Source organism: Bos indicus, chromosome X (genome assembly GCF_029378745.1).
Source record: "Bos indicus isolate NIAB-ARS_2022 breed Sahiwal x Tharparkar chromosome X, NIAB-ARS_B.indTharparkar_mat_pri_1.0, whole genome shotgun sequence".
In the NCBI taxonomy this organism is placed as follows: Eukaryota; Metazoa; Chordata; class Mammalia; order Artiodactyla; family Bovidae; genus Bos; species Bos indicus.
In genome coordinates, this window is record NC_091789.1 from 72,067,172 (window position 1) to 72,088,677 (window position 21,506).

At 38.3% G+C, this 21,506-nt stretch overlaps 1 protein-coding gene across 6 annotated transcripts in view; it reads left to right on the top strand.

Moving 5' to 3' along the window:
• Positions 1-21,506, top strand: part of CHM (CHM Rab escort protein) — a 260,470-nt gene that overhangs the window by 100,860 nt on the left and 138,104 nt on the right. For 5 of the 6 annotated variants that reach the window (XM_070785342.1, XM_070785343.1, XM_070785345.1 and 2 more), the window contains 4 exons: positions 12,666-13,053; positions 14,902-15,018; positions 17,581-17,701; positions 20,698-20,923. In XM_070785342.1, the coding sequence (XP_070641443.1) occupies positions 12,666-13,053; positions 14,902-15,018; positions 17,581-17,701; positions 20,698-20,923 (852 nt within the window). The remainder of the gene's footprint in view (positions 1-12,665; positions 13,054-14,901; positions 15,019-17,580; positions 17,702-20,697; positions 20,924-21,506) is intronic. The other variant, XM_070785346.1, reaches the window with a different exon arrangement.

Genomic DNA, 21,506 nt, shown 5'->3' on the forward strand with positions numbered 1-21,506 from the left:
CATTGTATCACAGTGTATTTCAGTCATCAGATAAATAAATATATGTGTGTGCATTAAGGGAACCATTAAACCAAATGTATATTTTCTTTGTGAAGACTAGCACGTACAGAAGTACATTTACTTATTTAACTTACTAGTATATCATTTAGTAGTGTAAAGTAGTTACATCTATAATGGGGAATTAAAGTGCCTAACTCCCAGTGTACAGAAGATGAGGGATAAATCCAGTATGCTTTAGTTGTTGTGATTGTAGTTAGTACCCCACAGGATATTTTTGTAGTTTATGTGAGAGAATAAAAACAACTACTATTTCTGGTTTTAAACATTCAACAGACTATGAAAAAGCACAATACATTAATTCACACATAATTCACAAAAACCCAAAGAGTTCTTAGATGAAAGATATTGTTGTTGTTCAGTCTCTCAGTTGTGTCCAACTCTTAGTGACCCCATGAACACCAGGCTTCCCTGTCCTTCACCTCCTCCTGGGGTTTGCTCAAGGTGAAAGATGGTTGCTTATTAATTGCATAATGTCATATAGTTTCTTTAGTGAGAAGAGATTTTATATTTCTAAAATATTGAGAAGAACTTGTGCTTTTTCTGCCCTGTTTTACTTTTGCATAATACTGAACATCGTTTCCCCTTTTCTGATATGATAATATTAAAGCAGGATGAAAACTTGCTTCTTAGACTTATAAACGAACCAACTCTTTCATGGATTGATACTAAAATAAAGACATTGTGCTTGTCATCTAAAATACTACTTATTAATTTATTTTAGATTCTAGAATTGTATAAATTTAGCATGAGCCTCTTTGACAAAAATGTAATAATACCAGTAAGAAGAAAGAAATACAAAATTTTAAAAACTCAAAAATGACTTGTAAGTTACAGGAATCTATGGTTTACCACTATGTAATAGCAAGTTTGTTTAAGGCTACAAGTGACACAGTGTCCAATTAAAAGTGGATTAAATGAATAAATGTATAGGTAGGTGGGATGGTAGGCTGGTAGGTGGGTTGGTTGGTTGTTACATAATTTGCTAATTGAGAATCTTAATCACATCAATCTTGGGGTAGCTGCCCAGCACTTTTCTTAGCTTTCCATCCAGAGTTACAAGATGATTGCCATGATTCAGAACAGGTTTTCACACAACAGAAACCTCTAAATGTGAAACAAGGGGGGGAGAGTTTTTTTTTTTTTTTTCCTATAATGTGTGTGCTTTTTTTTTTTCTGTTATAATATTATACTGGGCAGTCTTTACCAAAGCCTCAAGTTCTCCTTTATCTCACTGGCTTAAACTAGATAACCTGCTCACTTTTAAATCAGTCACTAACAAAGGACAATAAAATTACCAAAGTTGGTTTTAATCAGCCATGATCCATCCCCTAGTTCTGGGTGCTTTCTGCCTAATATTGGATCAAAATTGCAACTCTTATGGTGCTGAGGAATAGGATATGGTTGTTAAAAAGACAGCCAGTAGTGTCTGCTCTGCTGCTGCTTCTGCTACTAAGTCGATTCAGTCATGTCTGACTCTGTGCGACCCCATAGACGGCAGCCCACCAGGCGCTCCCATCCCTGGGATTCTCTAAGCAAGAATACTGGAGTGGGTTGCCATTTCCTTCTCCAATGCATGAAAGTGAAAAGTCAAAGTGAAGTCGCTCAGTTGTCCAACTCTTAGTGACCCCATGGACTGCAGCCTACCAGGCTCCTCCATCCATGGGATTTTCCAGGTGAGAGTAATGTGTGTGTTAACATTTTAAGTTGTTTACAAATAAGGGAATAAATCTATCAGTATGTTATATTGCATCAATTTAAAATTGATTACAGTGGATTTTTTATATTCCTGGTTTTTGGAACAGCAACTTTTGAACAGTCTGATTTTTTGTAAATCTTATTCATAATCATTAAACATTTATTTGCAGAAATTAACAGATGGGTAGCTGTGTAGCATATACTGTGCAAATCAAAAGTAAATGGCTTGGGATTTCCCTGACAGTCCAGTGGTTAAGATTCCATGCTTCCAATGAAAAAGGCAGATGTTGGATCCCTGTCAGGGAACTGAGATTCCACGTGCCATGTGACGTGGCCAAACAATTAAAACAATAAAAAGTGAATCGCCTTAGAATAAAGTGCGTATATCAAGGTAAAGAGTATAATTTCTGCAACAAGCTGTACTGTGAAGAGGAAAGGTGCAAATAACTGAAAAATAAATAGTGAACACCTGTGCTGAATATATTAACCGGTTGGTTGACAATTTTTCATTTGACTTATCTGAAAGTGTGACTGTTACAAGGCATTAATAAGGCATATTCAGTTTGAAGCATTCCCTTGTTGCTACCATTAATTGATAACAATACTAGATAATATCAGAATTTATACCCCTAAGACTCCCCTGACCTAGAGCCAGACATCCTGGAATGTGAAGTCAAGTGGGCCTTGGAAAGCATCACTATGAACAAAGCCAGCGGAGGTGATAGAATTCCAGTTGAGCTATTTCAAATCCTGAAAGATGATACTGTGAAAGTGCTGCACTCAATACGCCAGCAAATTTGGAAAACTCAGCAGTGGCCACAGGACTGGAAAAGGTCAGTTTTCATTCCAATCCCAAAGAAAGGCAATGCCAAAGAATGCTCAAACTACCGCACAATTGCACTCATCTCGCACGCTAGTAAAGTAATGCTCAAAATTCTCCAAATCAGGCTTCAGCAATATGTGAACCATGAACTTCCTGATGTTCAAGCTGGTTTTAGAAAAGGCAGAGGAACCAGAGATCAAATTGCCAACATCCGCTGGATCATGGAAAAAGCAAGAGAGTTCCAGAAAAACATCTATTTCTGCTTTATTGACTATGCCAAAGCCTTTGACTGTGTGGATCCCAAAAAACTATGGAAAATTCTGAAAGAGATGGGAATACCAGACCACCTGATCTGCCTCTTGAGAAATGTGTATGCAGGTCAGGAGGCAACAGTTAGAACTGGACATGGAACAACAGACTGGTTCCAAATAGGAAAAGGAGTACGTCAAGGCTGAATATTGTCACCCTGCTTATTTAACTTCTATGCAGAGTACATCATGAGAAACGCTGGGCTGGAAGACACAGAAGCTGGAATGAAGATTGCCATGAGAAATATCAATAACCTCAGATATGCAGATGACACCACCCTTATGGTAGAAAGTGAAGAGGAACTCAAAAGCCTCTTGATGAAAGTAAAATTGGAGAGTGAAAAAGTTGGCTTAAAGCTCAACAATGAGAAAACGAAGATCATGGCATCTGGTCCCATCACTTCATGGGAAATAGATGGGGAAACAGTGGAAACAGTGTCAGACTTTGTTTTTTTGGGCTCCAAAATCACTGCACATGGTGACTGCAGCCATGAAATTAAAAGACGCTTACTCCTTGGAAGGAAAGTTATGACCAACCTAGACAGCATATTGAAAAGCAGAGACATTACTTTTCCAACAAAGGTTCGTCTGGTCAAGGCTATGGTTTTTCCTGTGGTCATGTATGGATGTGAGAGTTGGACTGTGAAGAAGACTGAGCGCCAAAGAATTGATGCCTTTGAACTGTGGTGTTGGAGAAGACTCTTGAGAGTCCCTTGGACTGCAAGAGATCCAACCAGTCCATTCTGAAGGAGATCAGCCCTGGCATTTCTTTGGAAGGATTGATGCTAACGCTGAAACTCCAGTACTTTGGCCACCTCATGCGAAGAGTTGACTCATTTGAAAAGACTGATGCTGGGAGGGATTGGGGGCAGGAGGAGAAGTGGATGGCAGAGGATGAGATGGCTGGATGGTGTCACTGACTCGATGGACGTGAATCTGGGTGAATTTCGGTAGTTCGTGATGGACACGGAGGCCTGGCCTGCTGCAGTTCATGCGGTTGCAAAGAGTCAGACACGACTGAAGAACTGAACTGAAGACTCCCCTAAATTCAGATTCTGCCTAATGCATTAATCTAAGCACTTATTCAGAGTTGAAATTAGGTAAAACTATCTCAAAAATATTGTTATACTGTATTGTAAATGTCCCTTGAAATTCAAATTATCAATATAAATGACACTGGATTTCATTTGTCAATTTTTTTCATATTGAAAATTTTTATAAGAACTAATGGTAAAAAAAAAAAAAAAAAAAGAACTAATGGTGCATATTTTTTGCATTTATATGTTAAAATCAGTAGTGTTTAGGAACTCAAAAAATTGTTTTGTGAATTTATAATCCACATTTATGTACAACTGGCAATTGTGTTTTTATACTTTTTCGATACTTTAAAGTTAATAAAATTAAGTTATTGTTTAGGAGTGTTCTTCAAAAGGTTGAATTATTTCATTTTTAATTTTTTTAATTTGAGAATAATTACAGTATTGTGGTTTTTGTCATACATTCACATGAATCAGCCATGAATGTACAAGTGTCTCCCTTCCTGAACCCCCCTCCCACCTCCCTCCCAATCCCATCCCTCAGCATTGTCCCACTGTACTGGATTTGAATGTTCTGTTTCATGCATAGAACTTGGACTGTTGATATGTTTCACATATGGTAATATACATGTTTCAATGCTATTCTCTCAAATCATCCCACCCTCACGTTCTCCCACAGATCCAAAAGTTTGTTCTTTATATCTGTGTCTCTTTTGCTATCTTGCATATAGGCTCATCATTACCATCTTTCTAAATTCCATATATATGCGTTAATATACTGTATTGGTGTTTTTCTTTCTGACTTACTTCACTCTGTATAATAGGCTCCAGTTTCATCCACCTCTTTAGAACTGAGTCAAATGTATTCTTTTTAATAGCTGAGTAATATTCCATTGTGTATATGTACCACAGCTTTCTTATCCATTCATCTGCTGATGGACATTTAGGTTGCTTCCAAGTCCTGGCTATTGTAAACAGTGTTGCAGTGAACATTGGGGTACAGGTGTCTCTTTCACTTCTGGTTTCCTCGGTGTGTATGCCCTCCCTCACTGGAATTGCTGGATTGCATGGCAGTTCTATTTCCAGTTTTTTAAGAATCTCCACACTGTTCTCCATAGTGGCTGTACTAGTTTGCATTCCCACCAACAGTGTAAGAGGGTTCCTTTTTCTCTGCACCCTCTCCGGTGTTTATTGTTTCCAGACATTTTGATAGCAGCCATTCTGACCAGTGTGAGATGGTACCTAATTGTGGTTTTGATTTGCATTTCTCTGGTAATGAGTGATGTTGAGCATCTTTTCATATGTTTGTTAACTATCCGTATGTCTTTGGAGAAATGTATGTTTAGTTCTTTGGCCCACTTTTTGATGGGTCGTTTATTTTTCTGGAATTGAGCTGCAGGAGCTGCTTGTATATTTTTGAGATTAATTCTTTGTTAGATGCTTCGTTTGCTATTATTTTCTCCCATTCTGAAGGCTGTCTTTTCATCTTGCTTAGAGTTTCCTTCGTTGTGCATAAGCTTTTAATTAGGTCCCATTTGTTTATTTTTGTTTTTGTTTCCAATATTCTGGGAGGTGGGTCATAGAGGATCCTCCTGTGATTTATGTTGGAGAGTGTTTTGCCTATGTTTTCCTCTAGGAGTTTTATAGTTTCTGGTCTTATGTTTAGATCTTTAATCCATTTTGATTTTTATTTTGTGTATGGTGTTAGAAAGTGTTCTAGTTTGATTCTTTTACAGGTCTTTGACCAGTTTTCCCAGCACCACTTGTTAAAGAGATTGTCTTTTCTCTGTTGTATATTCTTACCTCCTTTATCAAAGATAAAGTGTCCATATGTGCCTGAATTTGTCTCTGGCTTTGTATTATTTTCCATTTATCTATATTTCTGTCTTTGTGCCAATACCATACTGTCTTGATGACTGTAGCTTTGTAGTATAGTGTGAAGTCAGGCAGCTTGATGTTGGGGCATTTGACATTGTCCCAGAGGTTTCTGGGGTTGTCCTCATTTCTTTTCATTATTTTTTCTGTTTTCTTCTCTACTTCATTTATTTCCACCATTCTTCCGCCTCACTTATCTTCTCTTCTCCCTAGTTATTCTACTGTTGGTTCCCTCCAGAGTGCTTTTGATCTCAGTTCTTGCATTATTCATTATTGATTGACTCTTTTTTATTTCTTCTAGGTCCTTGTTAAACATTTCTTGCATCTTCTCAATCCTTGTCTCTAGTCTATTTATCTGTAACTCCATTTTGTTTTCAATATTTTGAATCATCTTAACTGTCATTATTCTGGATTCTTTTTCAGATAGACTCTCTATTTCTTCCTCTTTTGTTTGTTTTTGTGGGCATTTATCATGTTCCTTTACCTGCTGAATATTTCTCTGCCTTTTCACTTCGTTTAGATTCCTGTGTTTGGGGTGGCCTTTCTGTATGCTGGAAGTTTGTGGTTCCTCTTTATTGTGGAGTTTGCTTCCTGTGGGTGGTGTTGGATGAGTGGCTTGTCAAGGTTTCCTGGTTAGGGAAGCTTGTGTCTGTGTTCTGGTGGGTGGAGCTGGATCTTTTCTCTCTGGAGTGCAATGAAGTATCTAGTAGTGAGTTTTGGGGTGTCTATGGGTTTGGCATGTCTTCGGGCAGCCTATACTTTAATGCTCAGTGCTATGTTCCTGTGTTGCTGGAGAATTAGCCTCATATGTCTTGCTGTGGAACTTGTTGGGTCTTGGATGGAGCTTGGTTTCAGTGTAGGCATGGAAGCTTTTGGATGAGCTCTTGTCTATTAATTTTCCCTGGAATCAGGAGTTTGTGTTCTTGAGTTTAGATTTAAGCCTCCTGCCTCTTGTTTTCAGTCTTATTCTTACAGTAGAATCAAGACTTCTCCATCCATACAAGACAGATGATGAAACATCTAGGTTAATGGTGAAAAAATTCTCCACAGTGAGGGACATCCACAGAGGTTCACAGAGTTACATGGAGAAGAGAAGAGGGAGGAGGGAGATAGAGGTGACCAGGAGGAGAAGAGGGGAAGTCAAAAGGAGAGAGAACAATCAATCCAGTAATCACACCCCTAAGTGAAAGTGGATACTGAAGATTAGATCCTTAAAGGTACAAAATTGATAACAAATACCAAATACAAATATTAAAAAATCTAGAGTAGATGTTAGACTCTCAAAAATATAATATTAAAAGTACAAAACAAAATCAATCACAAAAATAATAAAAAATATATATATGAAATTTGTTTTAAAAATAGGGTCTTTTTTTGCAAGGTAATAGTAGGTTATAAAAATGAAAATTAAAGGAGGAATAAATTACTTGTTTCAGCTTGTACTTGTTCTCAACGTCTATAGGCCTCTTCCAAATCTTAGTTAATGTTAACTACAAGGTTTTAATCTGTTGCACTTGTCACTTCCAGAGCTTTTCCCTGTTCTTTTTTTATTTTGGCTTCCTCTGTTTGCAAGTCACTTCAGTGACTAATTTATGCCCTGATACGAGGGGGTGAAGGTGGTCATTTATTTAGGTTCACTCGTTCAGTTGTGTTTTGGGGAGGGAGGAATACAATATTTGCAAACAAATATTGCTGGTGTGTGTGGCGAGTGTGCTCGCAGTGTATGGACCACACTGGGTTTGCCCCAGCTCACAGCAGCCTGTGCTTTCGTGTCTACACAGCTCAGGCTCCAGGTTCTCTGCAGAGTACTGTCTAAAACAGACCCTGTGTTTCATGCACTTCACATGTCTAAGTTGCTCAGGTACAGATTCTCGAGTACGCTGCAAGGGCACAGACTCAGTTTGGCTTGCGTTTTGTGCCCTTCCCAGGTTCAAGCAGCTCAGGGGATCATGTGCTTGGCGAGCACACTGTCCCAGGTGGACTGTGCATCTTAATCACCTCCCCTGTCCTGGCTGCTCAGTTTCCCAGGTTTGCCGTGAGAGCACTGTCTCAGGTGTGCTGTGTGTCTCCTCTAGGGAGCTGATCTCAAGCTGTGACCCTCCTGGCAGATGTCAACCATCCAGTATCCCAGGAAGATGTGGTTAGCACCTGGGAGCCTGCTCACAGTTTGGTGGAGGATGCAGGTCTCTGGGGCGGAGATTGCCCCTTGCCTTCAGGCTCTGGCTGTGGCATGCCTGCCTCTCTGCCTCCTGCAGGGGGAGGGGCCTGTACACAGCGGGCTAGCTCTCCTTTGGTATTCACTCAATCCTTTGTTCTGTGAGTCTTTTGGGGAAAGTTGTCTCTCTCTCTCTCTCTTTTTTTTTTTTCTTTCTGGCTGTCCCACAGTTTGGGTTGCTTTCTGACCTTAGCTCCCTCAGATTGTCCTCAGGGCATTGGTTGCCTGTTCCTAAACATACAGCCTGGTCCTTACCCGAAACATGCAGCCTGCGCCTCCCTGTCCAAACCCTGCTCACTGGTGGCAGACATGAATATCTGGGCTGCTTGTCCACTGGCAGTTGTGGTTAGGTGCGTATTTTGTGTGTGTGTATGTTTTCCTCCCAGTTATGTTGCCCTCTGAGATTCCAAAACTCCCCACACACCTGCTGGTGAGAGGGTTTCCTGGTGTTTGGAAACTTCTCCTCGTTCATGACTCCCTCCCCGTGGTGGGTCTCCATCGCTAACATTTTGTCTCTCTTTTTGTCTTTTATATTTTTCCTTATCTCCTTTTGAAGAGAATAGACTGCCTTTTTGGGTGCCTGGTGTCCTCTGCCAACATTCAGAAGTTGTTTTGTGGAAGTGGCTCAGCATTCAAATGATCTTTTGATGAATTTGTGAGGGAGAAAGTGGTCTCTCTGTACCATTCCTCTCCCATCTTAGGCGAAACCAAGGTTGAATTATTTTAAGAAAACTTTTTTTTAACCAAAGTATAAAGTTTTTAATTTGAGGGAAGCTAAGTCTTTTTGATGAATAGAAGTTTGCATGATGAGAAATTAAGTGGAGTTTGGAGAGTTTTCTAGTGTCTTTATAACTTCTAGTTAGGTATTAAATTCAGTGTTGGCAGAACTCTAAAAAAACTGTAGTTGTTGATGAAAAGTAAGGATGGTATTGTGTTTCTCTTGCATATGTTTTCCATAGTGTTAGGTATTTCACCAGATTATGATGTTCAGAATAGTAAAACTTAATAGCTTATGGATATGGAACATATTTACAAAGAATAACTCCTTTTCTTAAACTTATACCCTTAATTAAGTATTTGGACTTCTGTTTTCCAGATTGTCCAGTACTGGTTAATGCATTTCATTCACTCTAGAAAGCTCCCTTTCTGAGAATATAATTGAGAGCCACTAACCAGATCAAGGACTTCCCTGGAGGCTCAGACTGTAAAGCATCTGTCTACAATGTGGGAGACCCGGGTTCAATCCCTGGGTCGGGAAGATCCCCTGGAGAAGGAAATGGCAATCCACTCCAGTACTATTGCCTGGAAAATCCCATGGACAGAGGAGCTTGGTAGACTACAGTTCACGGGGTCTCAAAGAGTCGGACACGACTGAGTGACTTCACTTCACTAACCAGATCAATTGGTGTGCTCAATTTCCATGTTGTCATCATCATTCTGTCTTATCTGTAAAGTATAATTAACTATCCTATCATTTCGTAGTTTAATGTTTAGGCATACAACGTTTTGCTGAAAATTGTCACCTCATGCAACACACTTTGGTTTCCTGGTTTTCAAAATAATGAAAGTGAATACAAAGCATGAACAATCTGTAGAAAATATACAAATCCCATTTCGTATCATCACTCTTCATTTTTAATGTTGCTTAATGGCATTTGTGCTATTACTTGGTTTTGTGGCCAGAGCTTTCAACATGTGATGTCAGAAAAACCTAAGGACACATGTTTTGAATTGCCTGTTGGCCTGTGGGAAATTTAACAGTATCTTATATTTTATTAATATCTTATGTTTGATTAACCTTTTAGCACTCATGGGCCTTCCCTTGTGGCTCAGCTGGTAAAGAGTCCACCTACAAGGCAGGAGACCTGGGTTCAGTCCCTGGGTTCAGAAGATCCCCTGGAGAAGGGAAAGGCTACCCACTGCAGTATTCTGGCCTAGAGAATTCCATGGACTATCGAGTCCATGGGGTCACAAGGAGTCGGACACAACTGAGTGACATACACTTTCACTTTAGTGCTCATGGAAAATACTCTTCATATATGTTAGGACATTTATCTTACAATAGTCTCATGAAAGTTAAGGTAAATGAATGATCTTCCATTTCATAGATGGGGAATCTCAGGGATTAAATGACTTGCCTGATATCTACTAAGTAATGCATCCAGAACTACAACTTTACCCACTACAGTTTCCTAAATCTGAAAATCTTAACATTAATGATATCATCCTTTTTTCATTATATTTGATTGAAATTACTAGATTATAACAATAAGTAGCATGATATTTTCTTTTTTTTTTTTAATTATTTATTTATTTATTTTACTTTACAATACTGTATTGGTTTTGCCATACATTGACATGAATCAGCCATGGGTGTACATGTGTTCCCCATCCTGAATCCCCCTCCCACCTGCCTCCCCATCACATCCCTCTGGGTCATAACAGTGCACCAGCCCCGAGCATCCTGTATCATGCACTGAACCTGGACTGGCGATCTGTTTCACATATGATAATATACATGTTTCAATGCTATTCTGCCAAATCATCCCACCCTCGTCCTCTCCTACAGAGTCCAAAACACTGTTCTATACATCTGTGTTTCTTTTGCTGTCTCACATATAGGGTTATTGTTACCATTCTCATCCTCTGTCGTCCCCTTCTCCTCCTGCCTTCAGTCTTTCCCAGCATAAGGTCGTTCCCACTGTGTCAGTTCTCCACATCAGATGGTGAAAGTATTGGAGCTTCAGCCTCAGCATCAGTCTTTCCAATGAATATTCAGGACTGATTTCCTTTAGGATTGACAAGTTTGATCTCCTTACAGTGCAAGGGACTCTCAAGACTTTTCCAACACCACAGTTCAAAAGCATCAATTCTTTGGCATTGAACCTTCTTTGTGGCCCAACTCTCACATCCATACATGACTACTGGAGAAACCATAGCTTTGACTAGATGGACCTTTGTTGGCAAAGGAATGACTCTGCTTTTTAATATGCTGTCTAGGTTGGTCATAGCTCTTCTTCCAAGGAGCAAGTGTCTTAATTTCATGGCTGAAGTCACCATTTGCAGTGATTTTTGAGCACAAAAAAATAAAGTCTCTCACTGTTTCCACTGTTTCCCCATCTATTTGCCATGAAGTGATGGGACCAGATGCCATGATTTTCGTTTTTTAAATGTTGAGTTTAAGCCAGCTTTTTTACTCTCCTCTTTCACTTTGATCAAGAGACTGTTTAGTTCCTCTTCACTTTCTGCCATAAGGATGGTGTCATCTGCATACTGGAGATTATTGATATTTCTCCATGCAATCTTGAAGAAACAGTTAGCATGAGCCTAATTATGGAGACTTTGAGTTGACAAATTAGGATTTAAGAGATGCCATGTTGGAAAGTAGGTGAGATGAGACAAAAGTTAGTAAATAAAAAAGGTGATTTTGTTTAGAGACTGATAGAGGAAGGTTTTATAGGGGTAGAGTTGAGATTTGATTTAAGAACTGCTGTTATGTCTCAAGCAATCAATTAGCAGATGGTTATTTCCCACAGCCTATCATGTACGAGGCAATTTTAGTGTTGAATAGTGGCACAACTCAATGAAAATGTAGGTTCTGTAGAGGATAAAATACATCATGGAGAGATAATTGTGCACACTGAACAGGAACTTTTTGTGTCAGTCAAGGCAATAATGGACTGAGAATGTGAACTCTAGTAGTAATATTGAAAGTGAGGCTTCCAGTAAAGTAATAGACATTAATATTGAAAATAGCAAGAATCAATTCAGAAAGATCCTGTTAGGTACCACATTGTGACATATCAACATACACTTTTATAGCAGTTTTTTTTTTAGCTTTGTCACACTGCAGATAATGGTAATAATCTTTAATACTTGCTATTGAGGATTTATGTGCCAGGCACTGTACCAGGTTCTTCACTTGTGTTACCTCATTTAGTCTTCAAAACAACCTGGTGAGGTAGTTGGTATTATCTCTACGTTATAGACAGATAATTTGCATCAGAGAGGATTAAAAAACTTGTCTACATTCACAGAGTTATCTAGTCATTGAGTCTGGGTTTGAACCTCAATCTATTTATTCTGAAGGATGAGCTTGTAAGCACTGTGTTGATTTATTTCTAAAGTGCAATTCCCCTGTCTGCCTTAACTTCTTAAAAAATACATATGTGATTAATATATACATGCATACTGTATGGCACTCAGTATTCTGTAATATGGGGAAAATATCTGAAGAAATGAATATATGTATATGTATAACTGAATCACTTTATTGTACACCTGAAGTTGACACAATATTGTAAATCAACGATACCCCAAGATAAACAGAAGTAAATTATAAAAAATAAGAATCTGCTTTTCAGATACACACACACACACACACACACACACACATGACATGCCTGCTAAACCCTGAAATCTTTATGTATATTTTTTCAGATATTAATTATGTTTCATATTGTGTCAAAACCTAAACAGATGAATGTTTAATGTGCATGTCACATAAAGCAAGACATCCACTGAATTTGATAAAATAAATGAGGTAAAGAAATAAAACTTGCCATTAAAAGTTAAAATGATATAAAAAATATACCTACGTACAATTATCACTTTGATTATTGGTGTGGATTATTATTGTAATTTCTCATCAGTCAGGATTTGCATGAAGATGTCGAAGAAGCTGGTGCACTACAGAAAAATCACGCTTCTGTGACATCTGTGAACTGCACCGAAGCTGCAGATTCTGCCTGCCTGCCTGTAGAAGATGAGTCATTAAGAACTACAAGCTGTGAAATACCGGCAGAACAAACTCCAAGCAGTGATCCAGAGAGAGCCCTAGAAGTAAATGATGTTCAAGTGACAGGGGAAAAAGAAAACTGTTGTGATGATAACACTTGTGTGCCCTCAACTGCAGAAAAGGAAACAAGTGAAAATGTACCTGTGGCCGAAGACACAGCAGAACAGCCAAAGAAAAATCGGATTACTTACTCTCAAATCATTAAAGAAGGCAGGAGGTTTAATATCGATTTGGTATCAAAGGTAAGTAACAGTTTTACCCATCTTATCATGAAACAGTACTAATTTCTAATTGATTAAATATAGCATCTGAGTCCTTAAACCCAATTTTCATTATTTTATTCTTTGAAATGTAGAGCATTTATTTTATAAAGAGATAGTATCTGAAATTTATAGTTCTATTAAAATATCCTTTAAACCTAGGTTAAAAACACAAGAATGCTCAGTACTGTATCGCACGGTTACTTCTGTATTGGAGCATGTACTCCACCCAAATATTCTCCCATTACATGGACACTATTCTATCAAGAAAACATGTCTAATGAATCTAATTATGGGTCCAGGTTATTATAGTCAATCTATTAAATAAACTTCTTTTTAGCCCTTACTTAGTAACTATTTTGGCATCTGTATAATGATGAACATTTTGAATAAACAGATGCATTTGAAAAATCATTGGTTCAGATGTGAGGGCTTTGGAAGATAATTTAATAGTAATTAAGGCAGGGAGGTTGGGAAGGATGCTATTGTCTTCGGTTTTTTGTTTTTTTATTCCCATTCTTACCTCTAATGTTAGGTCAACATGAATTCAGAGGTGGTCCCCAAGTCTTTGGAGCATGCAGTGTTGCACTGGATTTATAGGAAGCAAGACAAATTTAGTGCAAAAGACTAGAAAACACTAGTAGAAGGCAATGGCACCCCACTCCAGTACTCTTGCCTGGAAAATCCCATGGGAGGAGGAGCCTGGTAGGCTGCAGTCCATGGAGTTGCGAAGAGTCTGACACGACTGAGCGACTTCCCTTTCACTTGTCACTTTCATGCATTGGAGAAGGAATAGCCACCCACTCCAGTGTTCTTGCCTGGAGAATCCCAGGGATGGTGGAGCCTGGTTGGCTGCCGTCAATGGGGTCACACAGAGTCAGGCACGACTGAAGCGACTTAGCAGCAGTAAGATAAAATAATGGCCGTAAAACGTTATAATATAGGGCTGGGTGAAAGTAGAGAGACCAAATACCATAAGTTGAGGGCAAATGATGAGAAATTGGAAAGAAGTTGGAGAGGGTTGTGAATAACATGTGACTAGGATTTTTTATTTAATGTGCTGTCTTGAAGTTCCAAGTTATAAAGAGAGGAAGTAATGCTCCTCACATTTTGCTCATCTAATCATATATCCTTATCCTGCTGATTGAACTCTTTGAACCTGATGCTTGAAAATATATCTTTTTACTATTCATTGTTTCTCTCTGTGCCTGATTCTGCCTTGGTCTGAGTTGGCTACTGTCTTGGTCCTTCTTCATACTTCTGAACTATCTGTTCCACCTAATTTGATCCTGGCATGCTTTGAAATTTACCATTCTTTCCATGTTACCTTGGCAATTAGTTTATGGGTGAAGTTTAATCATAGCCCACCCATAGTCTTCTTGTCCTCATGAGAAGGAAAGAATTTTTTTTAAAAAGAACACTGAAGTAGTCCAGTAAGAAATAGGTTTTGTACTGAAAATTTCATTTTGAATTAGTTACTTGGATTTTAGAAATTAATACTGTATGTATGCTGGCTGATACTTTATATATGAAACATATTAATATGTATGGATATTCACACTAACTAGGACAAACAGGTGTAACAGCCCTGTATCAGTTTGGGTCAGTTGTGAAAAAATGTTAGATTCCAGAATTATTTGGATTTTTAAATTTCAGATAATCAGTTGTGAACCTGTAATAAATTGTGTTATGTATTATAATATTATTAGGTATAATAGGTTTTACAAATAATTTAAATTATAACAAAATTATATATCTTTATTCTGTTTTTATCAATTTTTCCACTATTTCACCTTTTGTTTCATTCTCTGAAATATTTTCTGTGTACAGCTATTGTATTCTCGAGGATTGCTGATTGATCTTCTAATCAAATCTAATGTTAGTCGATATGCAGAGTTCAAAAATATTACCAGGATTCTTGCATTTCGAGAAGGAAGAGTGAAACAGGTACTGTGCTTAGCGAGGATGGTAACTGAGTATGAATTTAAATTGCTATGTTGTGTTTGGGAAACTAGTAGTGAAAATATTAGTTGGTTAGTAGTGTCTGACTCTTGGCGACCTCTTGGAGCTTACCTGCCAGGCTCCTCTGTCCATGGGATTCTCCAGTCAAGAATACTGGAGTGAGTAGCCATTACCTTCTCTGGAGGATGCTCCCAACTCAGGGATCAAACCTGGGTCCTCCCGCATTGCAGATGGGTTCTTTACCATCTGAGCCATCAAGGAAGCCCCAGTTTGTTTGGGAAGGATAAGCAAATAAGATTGTTATTTTCGGGTAAAGCAGCAAGCTTAAATGCAGAGTTCCAAAGAATACCAAGGAGAGATAAGAAAGCCTTCCTCAGTGATCAATGCAAGGAAAAGGAGGAAAAGAATAGAATGGGAAAGACTAGAGATCATTTCAAGAAAATTAGAGACACCAAGAGAACATTTCATATAAAAATGGGCTCAATAAAGGAGAGAAATGGTATGGACGTAACAGAAGCAGAAGATATTAAGAAGAGTTGGCAAGAATACACAGAAGAACTGTACAAAAAAGATCTTCATGAACCAGATAATCACGATGGTGTTATCACTCACCTAGAGCTAGACATCCTAGAATGTGAAGTCAAGTGGACCTTAGGAAGCATCTCTATGAGCAAAGCTAGTGGAGGTGATGGAATTCCAGTTGAGCTATTTCAAATCCTGGAAGATGATGCTATGAAAGGGCTGCACTCAATATGCCAGCAAATTTGGAAAACTCAGCAGTGGCCACAGGACTGGAAAAGGTCAGTTTTCATTCCAGTTCCAAAGAAAGGCAATCCCAAAGAATGCACAAACACACACTTGCACTCATCTCACACACTAGTAAAGTAATGCTTAAAATTCTCCAAGCCAGGCTTTAGCAACATGTGAGCCGTGAACTTTAAGATGTCCAGGCTGGTTTTAGAAAAGGCAGAGGAATCAGAGATCAAATTGCCAACATCTGCTGGATCATCAAAAAAGCAAGAGAGCTCCAGAAAAACATCTATTTCTAGTTTATTGACTATGCCAAAGCCTTTGATTGTGTGGATCCCAATAAACTGTGGAACATTCTTCAAGAGATGGGAATACCAGACCACCTGACCTGCCTCTTGAGAAACCTATATGCAGGTCAGGAAGCAACAGTTAGAACTGGATATGGAACAACAGCCTGGTTCCAAATAGGAAAAGGAGTACCTCAGGGCTGTATATTGTTACCCTGCTTATTTAACTTATATGCAGAGTACAGAATGCAGAGTATATCATGAGAAACGCTGACCTAGAGGAAGCACAAGCTGAAATCAAGGTTGCCGGGAGAAATATCAATAACCTCAGATATGCAGATGACACCACCCTTATGGCAGAAAGTGAAGAAGAACGAAAGAGCCTCTTGATGAAAGTGCAAGATGAGAGTGAAAATGTTGGCTTAAAGCTCAACATTCAGAAAACTAAGATCATGGCATCCGGTTCCATCATTCCATGGCAAATAGATGGGGAAACAGTGGCTGACTTTATTTTCTTGGGCTCCAAAATCATTGCAGATGGTGATTGCAGCCATGAAATTAAGATGCTTCCTCCTTGGAAGGAAAGCTATGACCAACCTAGACAGCATATGGAAAAGCAGAGACATTGCTTTGTCAACAAAGGTCTATCTAGTCAAGGCTATGGTTTTTCCAGTGGTCATGTATGGATGTGAGAGTTGGACTATAAAGAAAGCTCAGTGCCCAAGAATTGATACTTTTGAACTGTGGTGTTGGAGAAGACTCTTGAGAGTCCCTTGGACTGCAAGGAGATCCAACCAGTCCATCCTAAAGGAGATCAGTCCTGTATGTTCATTGAAAGGACTGATGCTGATGGTGAAAGTCCAGTACTTTGGCCACCTGATGCGAAGAGCTGACTCATTTGAAAAGACCCTGATGCTGGGAAAGATTGAGGGCAGGAGGAGAAGGGAACGACAGAGGATGAGATAGTTGGATGGTATCACCGACTCGATGGACATGGGTTTGGGTGGACTCTGGGAGTTCGTGATTGACAGGGAGTCCTGGTGTGTTGTGGCTCATTGGGTCGCAAAGAGTCGGATTCGTCTTAGCAATTGAACTGAACTGAACTGATTATTTTTAACAAATGTAAATAGTAAGAGATTGCCAATTAAAATGTCTAATGTTAATTTTCTCATGGTTTATTCTGTAGCTTGATGCTCATGTTGAGAAAGTGTTAATTTCAGACAACATTGCTAGATTTGAGCTGTCATTTCTTCCCAGTTAGGGGTGACATGCTGGTGGCCTTTTAATAGCACAGGGAGCAACCTGGAAGAATTAAGTATGGGAAGTCACAAGTTAATTAACTCTGAAGTCAACAGAGATGCCAGTAGAACTGGTGGAAGTTTACATGAAACAGCCTGACTAGAAAGGAAATAATAATCTTGATATACTTAAAAGGGAAAAAAAAAATGTCATTTGGAATACTTGTATCAGTAGGAAGCAGTTTCTTAACTTTAAAATCATATATATTTAGGTTCCTTGCTCCAGAGCAGATGTCTTTAATAGCAAACAACTTACTATGGTAGAAAAGCGAATGCTAATGAAGTTTCTCACATTTTGTATGGAGTATGAGGAACATCCTGATGAATATAAAGGTATTGTTTTTCATTAAATTTGTGTTGTCACATTTTTTGAGATTCGAATTATTTTCATATGCTTTCTCTGATTTAGTGAGCCACTTGCTATGGCTTTAAAATATTGTTATTTTGCATGATCCACTAGATTAGCCTCTAGCAACAAGTACCTATTTAAATTAATTAAAATTAAAATTTAGCTACAGTATGCACACATTCAAGTGTTCACTGGCCACCCATGGCTAGTGGCTCCTATGGGTACTATGCAACTATGGGACATTTTCATCATAATAGCAGTTTATGATAGATGTTAGTTTTTATTCTTGCTAATTAAAGATTGTTATCAACTGATTCTTCATAGATAATATTCCTTTTTCATTACCCAGTTTTTTTAATCATTTTTAAAAATAGAAGTTCTCTAAGCCAGGCTTCAGCAGTATGTGAACCGTGAGCTTCCAAATGTTCAAGCTAGTTTTAGAAAAGGCAGAGTAACCAGAGATCAAATTGCCAACATCTGCTGGATCATCAAAAAAGCAAGAGAGTTCCAGAAAAGCATCTATTTCTGCTTTATTGACTATGCCATAGCCTTTGACTGTGTGGATCACAATAAACTGTGAAAATTTCTGAAAGAGATGGGAATACCAGACCACCTGACCTGCCTCTTGAGAAACCTATATGCAGGTCAGGAAGCAACAGTTAGAACTGGACATGGAACAACAGACTGGTTCCAAATAGGAAAAGGAGTATGTCAAGGCTGTATAGTGTCACCCTGCTTATTTAACTTATATGCAGAGTATATCATGAGAAACGCTAGGCTGGAAGAAGCACAAGCTGGAATGAAGATTGCTGGGAGAAATATCAATAACCTCAGATATGCAGATGACACCACCCTTATGGCAGAAAGTGAAGAGGAACTAAAAAGCCTCTTGATGAAAGTGCAAGAGGAGAGTGAAAAAATTGGGCTAAAGCTCAACATTCAGGAAATGAAGATCATGGCATCTGGTCCCATCACTTCATGGGAAATACATGGGCAAACAGTGTTAGACTTTATTTTTTGGGGCTCCAAAATCAATGCAGATGGTGATTGCAGCCATGAAATTAAAAGATGCTTACTCCTTGGAAGGAAAGTTATGACTAACCTAGGTAGCATATTCAAAAGCAGAGACATTACTTTCCCAACCAAGGTCCATCTAGTCAAGGCTATGGTTTTTCCAGTAGTCAAGGATGGATGTGAGAGTTGGACTGAAGAAAGCTGAGCACTGAAGAATTGATGCTTTTGAACTGTGGTGTTGGAGAAGACTCTTGAGAGTCCCTTGGACTGCAAGGATATCCAACCAGTCCATTCTGAAGGAGATCATCCCTGGGTATTCTTTGAAAGGAATGATGCTAAATCTGAAACTCCAGTACTTTGGCCACCTCATGTGAAGAGTTGACTCATTGAAAAAGACCTTGATTTGGGGAGGGATTGGGAGCAGAAGGAGAAGGGGACGCCAGAGGATGAGATGGATGGATGCATCACTGACTCGACTGACGTGAATTTGGGTGAACTCCGGGAGTTGGTGATGGACAGGGAGGCCTGGCGTGCTGCAATTCATGGTGTCGCAAAGAGTCGGACACGACTGAGCAACTGAACTGAACTGAAAAAATAACAGTATAGTTAATTTACAATGTTGTGTTAGTTTCATGTGTACAGCAAAGTGATTCAGGTTTTTATACACACACACACGCACACACACACATATATACTTTTTCAGATTTTTTTCCATTTTTGATTATTGAAAGGTATTGCATATATTTCCATGTGTTATACAGTATATCCTTGTTGTTTATCTATTTTACATGTAGTGGTACATATATGTTACTCTCTCTTACCCTCATCTATTATCTGTCTCTCTTACCCTCATCTATTATCTGTCATTTAGAGATTTGTATATTCATTTCTCAAGGATCACTTTTGCTTAGAGTATTGAATTATTTATTTTGACTGGTTAAAAGGAAGCTAGATGGTGTGGGTGTTATCTTCTGGATTAGGAGAAGATATGGTTTCTAATCTTGGCTTTGCCCCATCTCATTTTGTGATCTGGGACCTGTTGCTTACTTCAAAGTTTGTTGAAAGTTCAATACACCACTTTAGTATCAAGAGTTTTGCACTTAAATGTTCATTGAACTGCAAAAGTTATCCAAAATAGGGATATACTGACAATTCCCTTAGAAAATTGAGAAATACAGCATTTTTTTTTTTTTTTATTATATGGAATATTGAAAGTCTCTTGTTCTTAAAGTTTCAAGTCCATTTATTACTGCCAGATTTTTTTTCCATAGTAGCTTAAACTTATATTTTCTGTAAATTTTTATAATTTTTATTTGTTTATATTCATCTAAGAAGTTTTTCTCTTCCACTAACAGTCCAGTTACATTTTTTTCTGTTATTGGTTTAAAGAAATAGTATTTAGGGGATCCTTATATTTTGAGATGAGAGTATAAGGCAGTGGGATTGATACCACTAGCCATACAGAAATTAGTTTCTTTACTTTTTAGTCATAGTTCATTGTTCCAAGTTTTAGGAAGGAATAGTAATTCAAAAAAATCAAGTGCTACAATATCATTGTTTTCACAAAAAAGTTACCATTAGTTATATTTAATATTTCAAAATGTAATCATTGACATTGGTCTGTAGTTGATAGTAAAGTAAGATTATTGCCAACCATGGAAAGCTGTTGTGATGGTTAATTAATTCTTTAATGCTTTTCTAATTTTTTGAATCAATAAAATACTAAACACAGAATCATCATTTAAAACTTAAAAATTGTGTCATCAATCCAGTTAGGATAGTGCCGTTGTTCCTAGTTTTTTTCCCTCTAAAATCAACGGTCTCAGTCCAAAATGTAGTAATACTACCACCAACTGTGTCCTTTGCTAAGTGTTTTAAGCAAACTTGATCTAATTTTTGTACAGTAGTTTTAAATGGAAGTTTGGTTCTGATTTTAACTAATAAATTTTCCTCTTTCTTTTCATAGCCTATGAGGAAATTACATTTTCTGAATATTTAAAAACTCAAAAATTAACCCCCAACCTCCAATATTTTGTTCTGCACTCAATGGCAATGACATCAGAGACAGGCAGCAGTACCATAGATGGTCTCAAAGCTACTAAGAACTTTCTTCACTCTCTTGGGCGATATGGCAACACTCCATTTTTATTTCCTTTATATGGTCAAGGAGAACTCCCTCAGTGTTTCTGCAGGTAAGATGGGCATTGGTTTTTTTATCTCTTCTTAAAATGATACTTGAATAACAGATGAAAATTAGAAAGACAAAAATGAAATTTAGTCAAGATTTAGTATATACAGACATACTATTTGTTATTCAACTCACCCCTCCCCTCTTCTGCCCTTGCTAATTCTTAGGCTGAAGCCTAATGAGTTCATGCTCATCTTTTTTTTTTTTTTTAATTAATTTATTTATTTTAATTGGAGGATGATTACTTTACAATACTGTAGTAGTTTTTGCCATACATTGACGTGAATCAGCCATGGGTGTACATGTGTTCCCCATCCTGAATCCCCTTCCCACCTCCCTCCCCATCCCATCCCTCAGGGTCATCCCAGTACACCGGCCCCAAGCACCCTGTCTCATGCATCAAACCTTGACTGGCGATCTATTTCACATAGGGTAATATATATGTTTCAGGGCTATTCTCTCAAATCATCCCAGCCTCGCCTTCTGCCTCAGAGTCCAAAACTCTGTTCTTTACATCTGTGTCGCCTTTGCTGTCTGGCACATAGGATCATCATTATAATCATTCTAAATTCCATATATATGTGTTA